At 38.0% G+C, this 17,044-nt stretch overlaps 1 protein-coding gene across 4 annotated transcripts in view; it reads left to right on the top strand.

Annotated features, from left to right (window-relative positions):
• BTBD7 (BTB domain containing 7) overlaps positions 1-17,044 on the top strand; it is a 90,839-nt gene that overhangs the window by 37,967 nt on the left and 35,828 nt on the right. For all 4 annotated transcript variants that reach the window (XR_011504738.1, XM_044774246.2, XM_014832092.3 and 1 more), the window contains exon 3: positions 470-1,549. Coding sequence is in view for 3 of the 4 variants with exons in the window: in XM_044774246.2 (XP_044630181.1) it covers positions 470-1,549 (1,080 nt within the window). In the remaining variant the exon portion in view is untranslated. The remainder of the gene's footprint in view (positions 1-469; positions 1,550-17,044) is intronic.

The following is a 17,044-nucleotide window of genomic DNA, read 5'->3' as shown; positions in this document are numbered from 1 at the left end:
GTTGTCTTAACCATAATTGCCAATTATCCTGGGAAAGCTAGCAATCACCATTGGTGTGAAAATAGTGCAATACATGTATCTTGTGTCCTGGCCCACTTATCCCCCATATAAATGTAACCTTGGTGTAGTGAAGAAGAGAAAAGGAAACATTTCACAATCATATGCAAGTAATATTCTTAATTTACAAATCTGCCTCTTATTTCCTAAAAACCCATAATTAAGATCTATGATATCTGGTTCTTGATAGCCAAAGAACTAAAAGCATTTTTTTAAATTAAGAATAATCTGCTTGGTTTGTCCATATTCCTTATTTAATATAAAAATGAGTTATTTGAACTTTTTATCTTCCTTTATAAAAACAAAAGTCTGTTTTATTTGAATGGTTTAGGAATGTTTGTAAAAAATTTTAGCATGAAATATGTGTTAAAGTGAATGTTGAAAGTGAACATTTGTTTAATTTCCTTCTTAGGGACATCATCCTATTCTCAACAAGGCTATGGTTGTGAATCAAAATTATATAGCCTTGACCATGGCCATGAGAAACCACAAGACAAAAAAAAGAGAACCTCTGGCCTTGCCACCCTCAAAAAGAAGTTTATTAAGCGTCGAAAATCTAATAGGTCTGCTGATCATGCCAAGCAGATGCGAGAACTCCTCTCTGGGTGGGATGTTAGAGATGTCAATGCATTAGTGGAAGAATACGAGGGAACTTCAGCCTTAAAGGAGCTTTCTCTACAAGCCAGTTTGGCTAGACCAGAAGCCCAGACATTGCAGAAAGATATGGCCGATCTTTATGAGTACAAGTATTGTACTGATGTGGACTTAATATTTCAAGAAACTTGTTTTCCTGTTCATCGAGCCATTTTGGCGGCAAGGTGTCCGTTTTTTAAAACACTGCTTTCTTCCTCACCCGAGTATGGGGCAGAGATTGTAATGGACATCAATACAGCTGGTATAGATATGCCCATGTTTTCTGCTTTGTTACACTACCTTTATACAGGAGAGTTTGGAATGGAGGACTCAAGGTTTCAAAATGTTGACATCCTCGTTCAGCTCAGTGAAGAATTTGGAACACCAAATTCCCTTGATGTAGATATGCGTGGACTTTTTGATTACATGTGTTATTATGATGTCGTCCTTAGTTTTTCTTCAGACTCGGAACTGGTTGAAGCTTTTGGTGGAAATCAGAACTGTTTAGATGAAGAGCTGAAAGCTCACAAGGCTATTATTTCAGCACGGTCCCCATTTTTTCGAAATTTATTACAAAGGAGGATACGGACTGGTGAAGAAATCACAGACCGAACTTTGAGGACTCCCACAAGAATTATATTAGATGAGTCCATTATACCAAAAAAATATGCGAAAGTTATATTACACTGTATGTATACTGATGTGGTGGACCTCTCTGTTTTGCACTGTAGCCCCTCTGTGGGGAGTCTCAGTGAAGTGCAGGCTCTCGTCGCGGGGAAGCCAAACATGACCAGGGCAGAAGAAGCCATGGAACTGTACCACATAGCACTGTTCTTGGAATTTAACATGCTTGCACAAGGTATGAAATTCTGAGTTTTAATTTTGATTTCTGGAATTACGTATTTGTCTTCCAAGTTTAAAACACAGCCAATACAATCCATGATTTTAGTGTTTGGGATGTGACAGGGTCAGTTTTTTCAAATCTATACTTATGACATCTGAGACAGTTGAAAGTTAGTGTTACTGTGGCTCTTCACTTAGTATTAAAGCCAAGCATTCAAAACTAGTGACTAAGAGCAATAGATGAAACTTGAGACTCCTTCCCTAAGGTAAGATGATAGATGTGGAAATGTATAATTAGCCGCCTACCACCCACCTACGCGCTGTCTGCACCGACCTTTGAACTGGCCACATTTCCCACATTTCAAGGTTCCTCTTGATCTAGGACTCCTTGGATAACTTAGATTCTCATATTTACACTCAGTGCTTCATTGATGCTTAAATGTTTAGAATAGGAATGGAAGTTCGTTACAAAAGTGAATAGTCAACATTTGGATACAGATTTATTTGAATCGACTTGGGCAGGGTTTCTGATTTAAATTTTAAAATATTCTGTATCTTCTTTTCAACCTCAACTTGTACATCAAGCAACAGCCTACAGCATTTAAGGCACAGTTACTGTTAGCCTCATGTGCTGCCTTCATTTAATTTAAACTAACATTTTTAAGTTAGGATGGCAGAGTTTTTGTGTTATAGGCAAATGAATACATGAAAGTTACGTTAAAAGAATTATATATCTGTTGGTAAACATTAGAATCTTACCATTTGAGAGCTTCAAAGAGACCTTCTGTGGGAGAGCACAGGGAATTTGCTGTCTTGACAGAATGCATTCTTAGCTTTCTGTGGCCTTGTATTAAAAGAAAACAAGCTATATGACGTGAAATTACTTGAGAAATTTAGCTAATGAGTATTTACTAAAAGAACATTAGAAGTTTCCAATTAGAAGAGAATGTTAATGGTTTGAGTAAAAGACATGAATTTAAATAAGGAAAGCTAAGCATGTTTTTATAACTTGAAAATAGTATATATTGTATGGCTACATCAACAAATTAATAGGACTTTGAGAGATAAAAATAGAAGCCCCAATTAAATAACAAAATCGGTAATAAAATGGGAGGAATTATACAGGAGAAGGCATTGATAAACATGAGTGGCAAAAGTTGAGATTTCTATTACATAAATAATTTTTTTAAATCTTATTTTACCATTATCTTTTCAATAATAGTACTAATTTTATCACAATCAAAATGCCATTAAAATATTTTATTAGTTTAAAATAAGAATCATTATGTTAATAATAGTAGACTATTTAGATGTCACACTACAATAAAATATGTTATCAAAAATAACCTAGTAGCTTGACCTACCATTCTTTTATTCTGTAAAACCCAGTTTGTCAGAAAATGCCTCTAGAGAAAACTCTGAAGGTTGCAACATTACCAAAAAGGTATAATAATCTCTATTTTCTCAAATTGGTTTTATTTTTTGACATGTTTAAATAATAAGAAACCAAAGTGTCTTATATGTACTTTGCTATTTTAAAAAGTGAGAAAGTATGTCTTAATATAGTTTTTTGTTGCTTGTTGTTTTAAGTTTTGAATGAAAAGTAGAATTGTGAACCAGCTGTTGGTTCTTAGGTAATACTTTATCTAGAGTTCTTTTATGTTAAGTGAGCTAATTTGTTTTTTTAATTGTTTAGGTAGAAATTGTATTTTTCTCAGTATATTTAAAGATAGAAATGTACAACACTCCTTGTATTACCTTGGTTAATTAAAAAAAAAAAACAAAAATATTCCCTTAAATTTGGATGTACATGGCTCTCTGTTTCCTTTCATTATTCAAAATACAGAGTTTGGGTTGTTTGCTTTTCTGGTTTTTGCATTCTGTGTAGGCCTTACCTTTCCCCCATACTCAAGATACTGTTTTATTAGGGTTTACAACAGACCACACCCTCAACCTAATTTTTACTTCGTTTGCGTGGGAAGGAGAATATTTGGTCACTTGGGCAGGGATTTTATACCATAAAGCTTAGGAGCTCAGGCTCTGCAACCAGAAAAACTGGATTTGAATCCTTCACTACCATGTTTTAACTTGTTTGACCTCAAAGCAAATCACCTCTCTAAGCCCCTGTTTTCTCGTTTGTAAAATAAGAATAGTAACTCTGTAAGGTGGGCTTAGGAGGGTTAAAAGGAATGCTATATGTTAAGTGATCTGAATAGCACCCAGTACACAGGAAGCATTCAATAAATATTGGCTGCTAAATAATAATCATCACAACATCCTTCGTTCACTACCACATTCTTTTCTAAAACTAACTTTTTTAAATTAAAAAAAAATTTATAATTATATTGATTAAACCCAATACTAAGCATATTTTACAGATTTTTACTAGGTAATTATTGATTTTAAGATTTTCTTCTAATTTTATCACTGGTGAGTTGGTGCATGCCACTTATCAAACTATTCTAAGTTCTGGCTATTTATTGCTCTCCACCCTGTTTTTCTCAGCACGAGTTCTGCAAGCAGATTAAGGCTATGATACTCTGAGGCATCTATGTGTGTAATGAATTACCCTCTCTCCTGTGCATCCAGCATGGTACTAGTTATGTACCATTTTGGAGAGAATTAAGAAAATAGTTACCAAAATCACTTGCTGTGTTTTGTGATTCAGACAGGGACTCCCAATTAAGAAAACCCATGAGACTAACCTGTTGGGCAACCATATTGCTCTCATCTTTGTGTCCCCAATGCCTGGGACATAGTAGGCACTCAGTAAATGTTTTTAAATTAACGACTATTACTTTTATTCCAAATTAGATTTAACTTTGGCAGTTAAAGTCAAGTTTTAAGGGAGGTAAATTATATCAAGGGAGCCTGAGACCTTGAGACTAGATACTAGATACGCCCTTTGAGATGGAGAGGTGATTTAGTAGTTTGAAGAGCATCATAAAAAAAGAAGCTATATAGGCAGACAGCCAGAGTGGTTTGGCAGGTGGAGAAAAGGGAGGATTCCTGGCCCTCACTGAGATTCGTTCTATTCAGACAAGTAGGCAGTCACTATTAGGAAGGTTAATTAACAGGTAATGGGGCCTCAACTTACTGGCTTGGCATTTTAAGACTAGATTTAACTTCACTTGATTTCCTACGTAGCAGATTGAACATAGCTTTATTTCTATTCCTCCAAAGCCTTACTGTTACAACTAAAATATACAACTATGTGCTGGGGGGATTTGGGGAGAAAAAGGAAAAAAAAAAAAAAAGAAGATTGGCAACAGTTGTTAGCTCAGGTGCCAATCTTTAAAAAAAAAAAAAAAGCCTTAATATTTTAGTAAAAGAATAAAACAAGTGTAAACCCTCAAGTACAAAGATACGTGAGAAGAAGACAACAGTGGAAAAAAAGGATATTGAAATGTTTGAAAGCTGGAAAGCACATAAAAGAACTGATAACTGGCTTATCAGAGAGCAGAGGTCTGTAACTGTAGAGCCTGTAGAGGGGGCTGCTGGCAATTCACAGAGGATAAAGTACTCTGGAAAGAAGGGGTAAGCATGGTAAGAACTGAAACAGAGATTTGACTTGAAGTCTGAATACTGAATGGGTGCACCCCTTCCCCACCCTGGCATTTAACTTTATATACAGTGTTAGAAAGGGAGGGGGTTTTGTTTTACTCTGTATCGTGAGCTGGTTTTCTCAGTACCCTCTATTAAACAATCCATTTTCCCCCTGATTTGTGCCACCTTATATTAAGTTCCCATGTATATATGGGTCAGTACTTTTTCGTTTTGTTTCAATGGTCCATTTGTCTGTTCTGGCATCACTATCCCTTGTAGCCAGGTGGCAGATCCTGACCCTCTCCTCCAATTCCCTTCTCAATAACCCCCTACCCACCCAAACACAGGAGACCTGAGATTTATTTACTGAAGAAATTGAGCTAGAGCGATTACAGATCTGGAAATGGCTACAAAGAGAAGCGGGGGAAGGGGTTGAGGGTAAGGCACAAGGTTGAAATCTGGGATTATGTGAAAGCCTACAAACTAAATGGTGAAATCACTCCCTTTCCTTCCCCTGCTCTAGTCCAAGCCAGGCAGATGCAAAACAGTAACTTGGAGCTTTAGAAATGAACATCCCGAGAGCCTATAGCCCTGTAGATACTGGTGTTCTGGAGTTCCATATGAAGTTATGCTCAGGAGTTACATGATGAAAGAGCCAGTTTGCCTTCCAGTTGTTCTACCAAGAAGCCTTCTTATGCTGCAGAGCTCCCAAACAGTTGTTTACTGCCTCACTCTTACATATGAAAACCCATCTAAGGTGCACTGGACATTTGAGGAAAGCTTCCAAATTGAGACAGAGATCAGAACAAAAAAGAACAAAGTTCTAGAAGAAACAGGCAGTGAAGGAAGCAGAAGAAAACTTCAGTAGAATCAAAATATCCTTATATAAAAGAACATTTTATTGAATCAATGAGACAAAAATAAGATGCTATAAAAGTAAAAATAGGAGTTCTTGGAAATAAGGTAGCGGAAATGAAAGATGTAATAGAAGAAAAATGTAATTGAAAGGTAAAATTGAAGAAATCTAGAAAGTAAAATAACAGAGATGGACAACAGTGGAGACAAATAAGAAAAACTATGCTATTCATCCAGAAGGTGTAAGATCTTAAATAGTAGTTTTAGAAGCATATACCAGAGAAAATGGAAGAGAAGACAGTATCTAAGGAGTAACATAAATTTTGCCAAAACTGAAGGAATTTCTATATTGAAAAGTTTCATCCCTTTTGCTAGGGAACACTAGGGAAAAAGATTCTAAAATGTTGCAGAGAGGAAAAAACTTCATACAAAGAATTAGGAATCAGACTGGTATTGAACTCTTTTAATAGCAACAACTGAATACTATAGTACACTGGTGTAGTGCCTTCAAAAAGCCGATGGAAAGTGATTTTAAACACAAAATTTTGTACTTAGCCAAACTGTCAATCACGTGTAAGCCTAAATAAAGGCATTTTTCAGTCTTGCCTCAAAAAACTTACCTCCCCTGCACCCCCACTCAGGAAGTTACTGAGGATATGTTCCCCTAAACGATGAAGTAAACCAATAACAGCCCTGTGTGAGGCACAGAAAATGAGGTCCAACACTGGAAAGAAAGGGAAAGGCTAGTTACTACCTGTGTAGTAGATCTAGTGGGCATCCAGTGTAGCCTGGACTAGGAGGGTGAAAGGCTCCAGGAAGTAGATATCTAGAAGTAATCAATTACTGGAATATGTGAACATTAATTGACAAGTGACATTGAAAGAGATCTTATGGATCTTTTGGTGCCTGAAACAAGTGGGAAAAGAGGAAATTTATATTTCCAAGAAAAATTTTAAATTACACGTGGAAGAAAATATAATGCTGGTACACAGCTTGGCTCAGCAGTAAGCAGTATTTAGATAGTCATCATAATATGAACACTGAATATTGATTTAATAAAAATTACAATATAGAGAGGTAAATACTAGAAGAAACAGCTAAAGAATTGAGAGTAGTTGCCTCTGGGGAGTAGGACTGGGAGTGGAAAAAAGATAGGGTGGGGGGTTTTGTTTTTAAGGGAAGCTTTTTATTACTACTAGTAATTACCACTACTACAAAACTTCGAAATAATGAACATATATACTGCTTTGATTACAAAATTAATTTTTTAAAATTGTGACATCAGTGCTCAGAAGAACCGGAGACACCTAGATAGGCTACAATCTTAAAGAACTGGGGAGTTTATCATATCTATCAGGAATGTTAATGAATGAGATCATGCTTATAATTTTAGTTTTACAAAAGGCTTTTACTTTCTCTCATTTGGTCATCTTGACAACCTATGGGTATCGTGGGGCTCAGATATTAATAACTAGCCTTTTCCCAAGCTTGTAAGTGGTGAAGTTGTGACTTGTACAAGCTCTTCTGACCCTAAGCCCAGGAATTTGGGCATGATGAGAGAGGGGAGCAGTATGAAAACCAGTTTCTAGGGATGAGGGCAGGAGGCCCCTGTGGCCTAATTGTAGGAACGTAACAGCAGACTAGTGATTGAAGCATCAACTCAGAGGAGCCTCAGCTCTGAGCCTGATCTGTGCTGAATCACTTGGTGTGAAGCTAAGCACGTACCTAAGGGAAATGTGGGCCCAGCTAGGAGGTTTAAAAACTGTGGGGCAGGGGCCTGGGTGGATCACCACTCAGACTTTGCTTCAGAGCGCTTAGCCAAAAGCCAGAGGGCTTTGTACTGAGCAGGCCATTCTTTCCTGAATAGATGAGTGTTCCTGTGTCAGTTATTTGACTTTTTTGGCTGCCTAATATAAAGACCTTCTTCCTAGTTTTGGGAAATTCTTCGCTGTGTAGGTCTTGATGGAAGACAGAGCCCACTTCCCAGTGTAAAAACTAAGAGATGGGGTACTTACTTTCTTAGCCTTCTCTGTGATTAGGGCTTAAGCACATGAGCTAGGCTTTTTCAATCACGAGCTGATGGCAGGAGAAGTGGGGACTGTAGAGAATTCTTTCTGTAAGCAGGGTGGGAGCAGCAACATCTCATGGAAAAGAAGAGCAGTCAGCAGCAGCAGTGCCAATGATGGCATTCACTGTCCAGGCACAGAGCACGATCTGGTGGCCTGTGTCCCAGGGCAGCACAGGGCGCTCTCTGGGCCGTTTCTGTGATGTAGCCCTCACTCTGCAGCCTGCCTTTGTTCTTGGTTGTTTTCCAAGCCTGGTCTCCAGCTTTCCAGTGACTCTTGGCTAACAGTATCTTTTCAAATAAATCCCTTTTCTGTTTAAGATAACTAGAGTTGTTTTCTGTGGTTGCAGCTTTAGAAGCCTTATTGATAACAGTACATATATTAAAATGACTAGTATATAAAATCCCAAAATAGATGACTAGATTGGAAGAGTCTCAAAAGAATGACGTGTTTGATCACTGACTTTTCACAATGACCTTAGCACACACTGCATGAACAGCTCTGAAAATGTGAGAACAACACAGAATGTACTATTGATTTAACATAAATTTTTGAGTAGAACTCTGCTCTTTAGAAGAACCATGGGTTTTCTCATGAACTTTTTTCTTTTAAAGATTTTATTTTTCCTTTTTCTCCCCAAAGCCCCCCAGAACATAGTTGTGTATTTTCAGTTGTGGCTCCTTCTAGCTGTGGCATGTGGGACACCGCCTCAGCATGACTTGACGAGCGGTGCCACGTCCGTGCCCAGGATCTGAAACGGCGAAGCCCTGGGCCCCCGAAGTGGAGCGCACAAACTTAACCACTCGGCCACAGGGCCGGCCCCTCGAACTTTTTTTTTTTTTTTGAGGAAGATTAGCCCTCAGTTAACTACTGCCAGTCCTCCTCTTGTTGCTGAGGAAGACTGGTCCTGAGCTAACATCCATGCCCATCTTCCTCTACTTTATATGTGGGACACCTACCACAGCATGGCGTGCCAAGCGGTGCCGTGTCCGCACCTGGGATCCGAACCTGCGAACCCCAGGCCACCAAATCAGAATGTGTGAATTTAACTGCTGTGCCACCCGGCTGGCCCTTCTCACGAACTTTAACAACTACGAGCTTACTATAAGAATTTATTTTTCCTTGTCATAAATACTGTTGACCTCAGAACAAAATAGCCCAGAATTAGCACCAACGAGAACATGCATATTCCAGTGCAGAACATTTACAGTAGTACACTTTAAACTGAAGATTTTATCTTTTCATCTTGATCAAAAATGTATGTTTCAGTGTTTGGAATACAAAATTTATTTATAACTTTAGTTCCAAAATGGACTATGTAATGCATTTCCCATATTTTTAGTCATAAAGCTTGTGATTATATTTTATTGAATTAAAAATCTAACAGAGAAACAACTGAAAGCAGTGACCTAATTTTTTCCCTTAGCAACTTGGTGAGATTCCAAGAGTGTGTGACTTGAAACAAATGCAAAATAGCAAAGACTAAGTGTCCTGGCTCACTAATCCATCCTCCCTCTTTCTGTCCTCTCCATTGTCCCTGTGTTGACAGTCTTCCTTCTGTCTCAGTTCACTTGAGCAGGCACTTCGTTTTACTTCTGTCTGCAGTTGTTTCCTCTTCAGCAGATGGGTCTGAATATACTTCCTAGAGAATAATGGAGCTAAGTTAGAGACTATTATCAACAGTTCAGGGGAGTAAATGTAGGTTTCAGTTAAACATCCAGCATAGATGAAGAATTCGTCTCAGTTTCAGTAATAGCAGTTCAAATGACTCTCCAGTTATACATCTCTAATCATGATGTAACTTATAACTTAGCCCTTAAAAAATTTTTACTCGGGGCTGGCTCCGTGGCCGAGTGGTTAAGTTCGTGCACTCCGCTGCGGCAGCCCAGGGTTCGGATCCTGGGTGCGGACATGGCACCGCTCATCAGGCCGCGTTGAGGCGGCGTGCCACATCCCACAACTGGATGGACCTGCAACTAAGATATACAGCTATGTACGGAGGTTGGGGAGATAAAGCGGGAAAAAAAAATTTTTTTACTCAAAATTATGAATAGGGTTCTAAAGTGTAATATTTATGGCGTATTTTATTTTAGAATGTAAGCCGTGTTTCATATGGACTGCAAACTCTCCACTTCTGACCCTCTGCTCACACTTTTGTTTTGTCTTGGAATGTCTTTGCCTTTGATCACTAAATGTCCAAATTCTACCCTGCCCTTTAAGACCAAACTCCCATGCTACTTCCCTTGTTTTGTCTTAGGCATTCCAAGTTAGAAGTATTTCCTACTTCCTGCAAACTTCTAAAAGACTTCATTTTTATTTTAGGTTTTTACATTTTCTCATTTCTTTTGGAATTACCTATGGACGTGTCTCATTTCCTCTATCAACTAGTGTATTATATACTCCCTAAAGACAAGATCAAAATCCTGGTCATCTTTGAATCACCCTAAGAACCTAGCACAATATTTTTTGCTCTTAGTAGACTCTCAGTTGCATATTTTGAATCATCTTTAATACCTATGAAAACTGAGTAACTTTTTCTTTTTAAAAAAAGGAGGGGAAGTGTAATACTTGTTTAACCTCAGAAGTTGCAAATAAAATGAAAACACCAAACCTCAATCTATGAAATAAATATGAAGTAGTATTTATAAAAGCAAGTTTAGATGTGGTCTGAATGGTGTATAACTCTCTACCATTAAACACGGTTTTAAGTTAAATTTTCAATAAAATTGTGTTATCAACTCCTTATTTGTTAGTCCATTGATATAAAATAGAATTTCTACTCAATTGAATTGAATTTAAAATGTTCAAATGAATTTAAAATATTCCTGGAAATCAGTCAAGGCTATTAATCTTTTGAAGCCAAAAAAAGTTTACTTGAAGGGCAATCCTTTTGCACTATTATAATTTAGATCAAAGAACTAGTTATGTCTCAAAAATTTTAGCAATAAAAGTGCATTCACAGAAATAGTACAAATATAACTCAGAATGTAAACTAATGGGAAAATTTGTATTCTAAATTAGGCATCTTTTTATTTCTTTTTTGTGCTAATTTATTAAGGAAAAATAAAATTCTAAGGAGTTGCCATTGTTTCTGGTCTATTGAAAATGGAGTATTTATTCATCCTTATTTGTATACTTAAAAGATAATGAGTATAAATTAATATTATGGCTTGTTATATGACTTTTTGAATGTAAATGTGTATCAGATACTTTGTAGCCATAGCAAGAAGTGTAATTCCAATACTTACAGTTCATTTGAGTCAGTCTATTGAGTGTCTTCTATTTCTTTTCATTTAAAATTATGTGGAATTTAACTAGATGCCTTCTCTCAACAATAAGCAAAATCTTTTCTCTGTGATACTGAAATTGCAACGATGCCACAGTGGAAGGAAACAATGAAAGAGAGGAAGACTTGTTTGTTTTGTTTTGGGTTTGGTTTTTTCCTCAGTCCAAGTGTGTGTTTGTTATAGTCAAGGTCTGAGCAATTGGATTTAATTTGAACTTTACAGACATTAATATAATCAAATAAAAGATGAAATGTTATAGGTCAGTATGGAGATGAACACAAAACTTTAAACAACTTAGTACTACTCTGGAGTAAGAAAGAGCTAAAGATTTATATTATAAGAGTTTATTGAACTCGAGTCATCATGAGGATGGCAGAGAGAGCATTTCATCAGTGCTGCCCAATGCAACGTGTTCTGAAATACAGAAAGATTGTAAACTGATGGTATCGTATTTTGTCTTGAAATTGAGATATCTGTTCTTCGTTATGCTTTGCTTCTATATATAACTTTTAAAGCAAAACAGAATAATTACATCAATTGATCAGAACTGTTTATGTCGGTAGGCCTAAAATAAGACACATATCTTTTTTAAATATCTTAAAAATGAATTTTTAAGTGTTCAGGTTAGCATTTATTGAACACCATTGCTATGCAAAGTGTGGTAGCAGGGAGAAGACAATTAAAATGAACAGTTTTTTTTTTAAAGATTTTATTTTTTCCTTTTTCTCCCCAAAGCCCCCCAGTACATAGTTGTATATTCTTCGTTGTGGGTCCTTCTAGTTGTGGCATGTGGGACACTGCCTCAGCGTGGCTCAATGAGCAGTGCCATGTCCGCACCCAGGATTCAAACCGACGAAACACTGGGCCGCCTGCAGCAGAGCGCGCAAACTTAACCGCTCGGCCACGGGGCCAGCCCCTAAAATGAACAGTTTTTGAATGCCACCATGTACCTAGCTTCAGGACAAGCTCTCCATATACATTGTTTCATTTCATTCTCACAACAATCCTGTGAAACTTGGTGAATGGGTTTCCTATTTCTGCAGAGAGGTTCAGAGGTAAATAACAGTGCCCAAATTTAATGGTATTTTATAAATATGAAGTCTGAGGTCAGATCTGTGTTCTAATCCTGGCTGTGCCGTGTGCTAACCATATAATTTCTGTCTGAGTTCCTCATCTTAAGCTCATTCCTTCTTCGTAGAAGTGCACACAGCACATACTATGCCTGTTAAGCTGGGATCACCTTAAAAATGTTTTAAAAACTGAATTGCGTTAACGCTTTAGAAAATTTTTAAAGATAAGAATTGAGTTATTATCCCTACACATCATTTGGCAACTTGGTTCTAAGTTTCCAAAGTCTTAAAAACATTACTAGATTCAGACTTTAAGACAGTGATACATTCAATATTAGATGGCAAAACAGGGCCATAAAAAAATGGTCCATAGAGCTTTCCCAGGGTGGTAGGCTGTTTGGTCTAAACTCTCACTCCACTGTACCTTGATTCAATTATAGTCCCTTTTTCCCTTAGAAACACTAAGAGAAATGGCCTAATGTATTGCCTTTTCCTAAAGCCCCAATTTATTTTTATTTTTCTGGCTCTACCATAGTTAAATTTGAACTACTCCTCTTATACCTTCTGTTGCCAAGGAATACAAAAATTAATACAATTCGAGATGCACTTTATTTGGCATGAGGAAAATAGGATTGGGGAGGGCATTAGTGATTGAGGAGGGAAAAGTGACAGAAGGAAGAACCTCTACATTGTACAAATATCCTGGCTTTTCGGAATCAGTATTGAAAGTAGAGTTGAAGTTTCTGCCTTAAGACCAAATACTGCTCTTATCTCCTAAAATATCCAGAGAAGAAGGACTCTGACCAGGTACAAGCATTCTGTCTACTTCTGGTTTTGGAAGTAGCTAGAAGAAACTATTCCAAGAATTACGATAGATGAGTAATGATATTATTAGCTATTACTATGTGCGAGACACTGGACTGAGCTCTTTTTGTGGAATACCTGACTTGATCTTTACAGTAACCCGTATGATAGCTACTCACGCTCTTCCCGTTGTAGAGATGAGGAAACAAGTACTTAGGTTGTTACTTCTCCAAGGCCACTTCTACCGATCAAAAGATGGACTTGAAACAAGAATTTACTGAGTACCTTCTCTACACTCAGCAGCTAAGCTTCCTATATACTGTGCACTTTAAAAGACTTCAGATAGTAAGTTTGGTAACGTTCCTAAATAAACCATCCTCTGTAACAACTCTAAGTTTGAATCAGTTTACTTTAAAAGTAGTTCATGCTCATTGTTTGAAAAAGAATGAGTGATAGAGAAACACAGTCTAGTGTATTTTCACCCACTACCACTCCTTTTCCCACATCCTTATTGATGACATACTTTGAGCAGTTTGATAGGTTTCCTTACAGACCTTTATATGTGCATGAATGTGTGTGTTTCACATACATATCTTGTTCTGCTGTAGTATAAATAGCATCACACTATGCATTTTATTGTCTTGCTTTTTTCATAGTTAAACTTTGGAAAAATTTTTAAGTATAGACTTTTTAAATAACATTTTTAATAGCATTTTTTTGTTTCTAAATAGATGTGCTAATGGTTGGATTTCAGATAGTGCAAATGATACAAAAGATGTTTAAGAACCCTTCAGTCTCACTTCTCAGTGATAAATACTGTTAACAAGAAGTACCTTTTGTTTTTCTTTAAGGATTGGCACCAGGGCTAACAACTGTTGCCAATCTTTTTTTTCTTTGTTTTCCTGCTTTGTCTCCCCAAACCCCCCATGTACACAGTTGTATATCTTAGTTGCATGTCCTTCTAATTGTGGGATGTGGGACGCCACCTCAACGTGGCCTGACAAGCGGTGCCATGTCCACGCCCAGGATCCGAACCCTGGGCCGCCGCAGCGGAGCACGCGAACTTAACCACTCGGCCACGGAGCTGGCCCCAAGAAGTACCTTTTTATAAGTATCTCCTAAAGACTGGATCTTAGTTTGTAGTATATTTACAGAACTGCTAAAACATTTAGTGAATATAAACCAACTAGAAAGTGCTTGCCTCCAACCATTTTTTCATATATTTGGATGAATAGACATATCAGTTTGTATTATAAATTAACATGGGCTAGCTTCGCTAGATACGTTTCCACAAAGGGGATGATTTAGATATATTAAAAGACTTTGAGCTCTATTTTGATTTTTTTTTTTAAAGATTGGCACCTGAGCGAACATCTGTTGCCAGTCTCCTCTTTTTCTATGTATTTATTTATTTATTCTTCTCCCCAAAGCCCCCCAGTACATAGTTATATATTCTAGTTGTAGGTCCTTCTGGCTATGCCATGTGGGATGCCGCCTCAGCATGGCCCGATCAGCAATGCTAGGTCTGAACCCAGGATCCTAACCGGTAAAACCCTCAGCCCCAAAGCAGAGCACATGAACTTAACAACTCGGTCACGGGGCCGGCCCTATTTTGATTCTTTTGATTAAAACATTTGTATTCCTCTTAGGCGTTGACATATCTATAAACCTTCTGATAAATACATTTCACGGTACTTCAAGTTGAAATATCTACACATCTGAAAGTAGTGCCAGAAAACAGAAAACACAGTTTGCACGCATACATGCTGCTTTGTCTCAAACCGTATTTCTCTTCAACTGTAGTAGTTAGGCATTTTCCAAAGTGGTTTGGTTTTAATACTGAGTTTCCACTGTCAGTGTTCTTTCCTTATTGAAGTTTACATTGAAGAGCAATGCTGAATTTTGACACCAAATGCATTAAAGTATTTCTAGAAAATACATGGGCATCACATTGGTTTTCTAAACCAGTTGATAGCCAAGCTTGTATCTAATTATGAGAGGTTCAGAAAATTGTCCAAGCTAAACTATGTGATTAAAATTTTCTTTGTTATTTTATGCCTCATCTTAAATTCTAGATTGAGAGGCTAGCCCCGTAGCCAAGTGGTTAAGTTCGTGCACTCCACTTGGGCGGCCCAGGGTTTCACTGGTTTGGATCCTGGGTACAGACATGGCACCGCTCATCAGGACATGCTGAGGCGGCGTCCCACATAGCACAACCAGAAAGACCTACGACTAGAATATACAACTATGTACTGAGAGGCTTTGAGGAGGAGGAGGAGGAGAAGAAAAAAAAAAACAAGGTTGGCAACAGATGTTAGCTCAGGTGCCAATCTTTAAAAAAAAGTAATTCTAGATTGATAGTTTTTTGTTTATAAGTATAAACAGTAGAAGTATTAAGTATCTGAAGTCTTCAGTGGTATGAACCCCACTCCTAAACTGCATTTTGATGTCAAGTGCTTAGAGGTACTAAGTTAAATAGAAGTGGATGGATATGATCTTGTAAATGTGATCATTGTAATCTACAAACCTGAGAGAATAGCAGCTGCCTGAGTTTTCAAGCAAATAAAGGTAAAAATGAGAATGTTGTAGCAGGGAGGGAGGAAGATAACCTGTCGATTCAAATGAACCCTTGGTGTGGAAATAGCACTGTGTTTCCTGTAGTTTATTCATTTAGCCAGCAATTATTGAGCCCGTATGCCAGGCCCTGAGATTGAAGTAATGAGTAAGATAGTCTAGCCAGTTACAGTGTAAGTGCCTGGACAGAGCAAAGCACTGCATGCTAGGGGAGCACCCGGGAAGAAGAGGAGCCCCAGCCCCAGTGTAGGGGGTCGGGGAAGGGGGACAGCATCAAGAAGAACTTCCCCGTGAGGCTGAGACCTGAAGAATGAATAGGAGTTAAGTAAATAAAGATTGGCGGTAAAAGGGAACATACCAGGCAGCAGGCACTGCAGGTAAAAGGCCTAGAGATAAATGAGAGCAAGGCACTTTGGGTTTCTGGAGATAGGAGTTGCGGAGATAAGTGAGGTGTGGCGAGAGATGAGGCTACTGAGGCGAGCAGGACTGTCTGCTAAAGAACCTGGTATACTGTGCTAGACATGGGCTTTATCCTGAGCATGACAGGCCAAGTGACTGATTACATTTGCATTTTCTGAAAGATCTCTCTGGCTGCAGCATGCAGAAACCATAAGAAGTGTTCCAGAAATAGTGATTCTTTAAAAAAAAAAAAAAACATTCTTTTTTAAACACGCTCCTTTTAGCACCTTTTTTTTTTTTAAAGATTGGCACCTGAGCTAACATCTGTTGCCAATCTTTTTTTTTTTTCCTTCTTCTTCTTCTTCTCCCCAAAGCCCCCCAGTACATAGTTGTATGTTCTAGTTGTGGGTCCTTCTGTTTGTGCTTTGTGGGACGCCGCCTCAGCGTGGCCTGATGAGCAGTGCCATGTCCACACCCAGGATCCAAACCGGTGAAACCCTGGGCCTCCGAAGCAGAGCGCGCGAACTTAACCACTCGGCCATGGGGCCTGCCCCAATACATACTTTCTTTAAGGAGATAAAATCTATAAATAATACATCAAAAATTATGAATTCTTTTTTGAAGTTTCTTACTGTATTTATTCACTTATTCACTAGAATTTTTTGAGCACCTGTTCTTTGCCAGGCACTGTGCTAAGCACTTAGCTCACATTATCCTCTATGATAGATATTAGCTCCATTTTACAGGTAAACTGAGACTGAAAATAGTCTCTTTCCTGGGGTTGCAGCTAGAAAGTGCTAAGACCAAGATTGAAATCTGGTCTTTCTGACTCCAGAGCTACTGTTTCCCATTTGGGGGGTGTGGGGAAAGAATATGGTCTCTGTGAGAAGAAATCATCTGTGAGGTGCAT

This window comes from Equus asinus, chromosome 7 (assembly GCF_041296235.1).
Source record: "Equus asinus isolate D_3611 breed Donkey chromosome 7, EquAss-T2T_v2, whole genome shotgun sequence".
Taxonomy (NCBI): Eukaryota; Metazoa; Chordata; class Mammalia; order Perissodactyla; family Equidae; genus Equus; species Equus asinus.
Note: the sequence above shows the minus strand (reverse complement) of the source record. Positions and strands in the feature narration are given on the sequence as shown.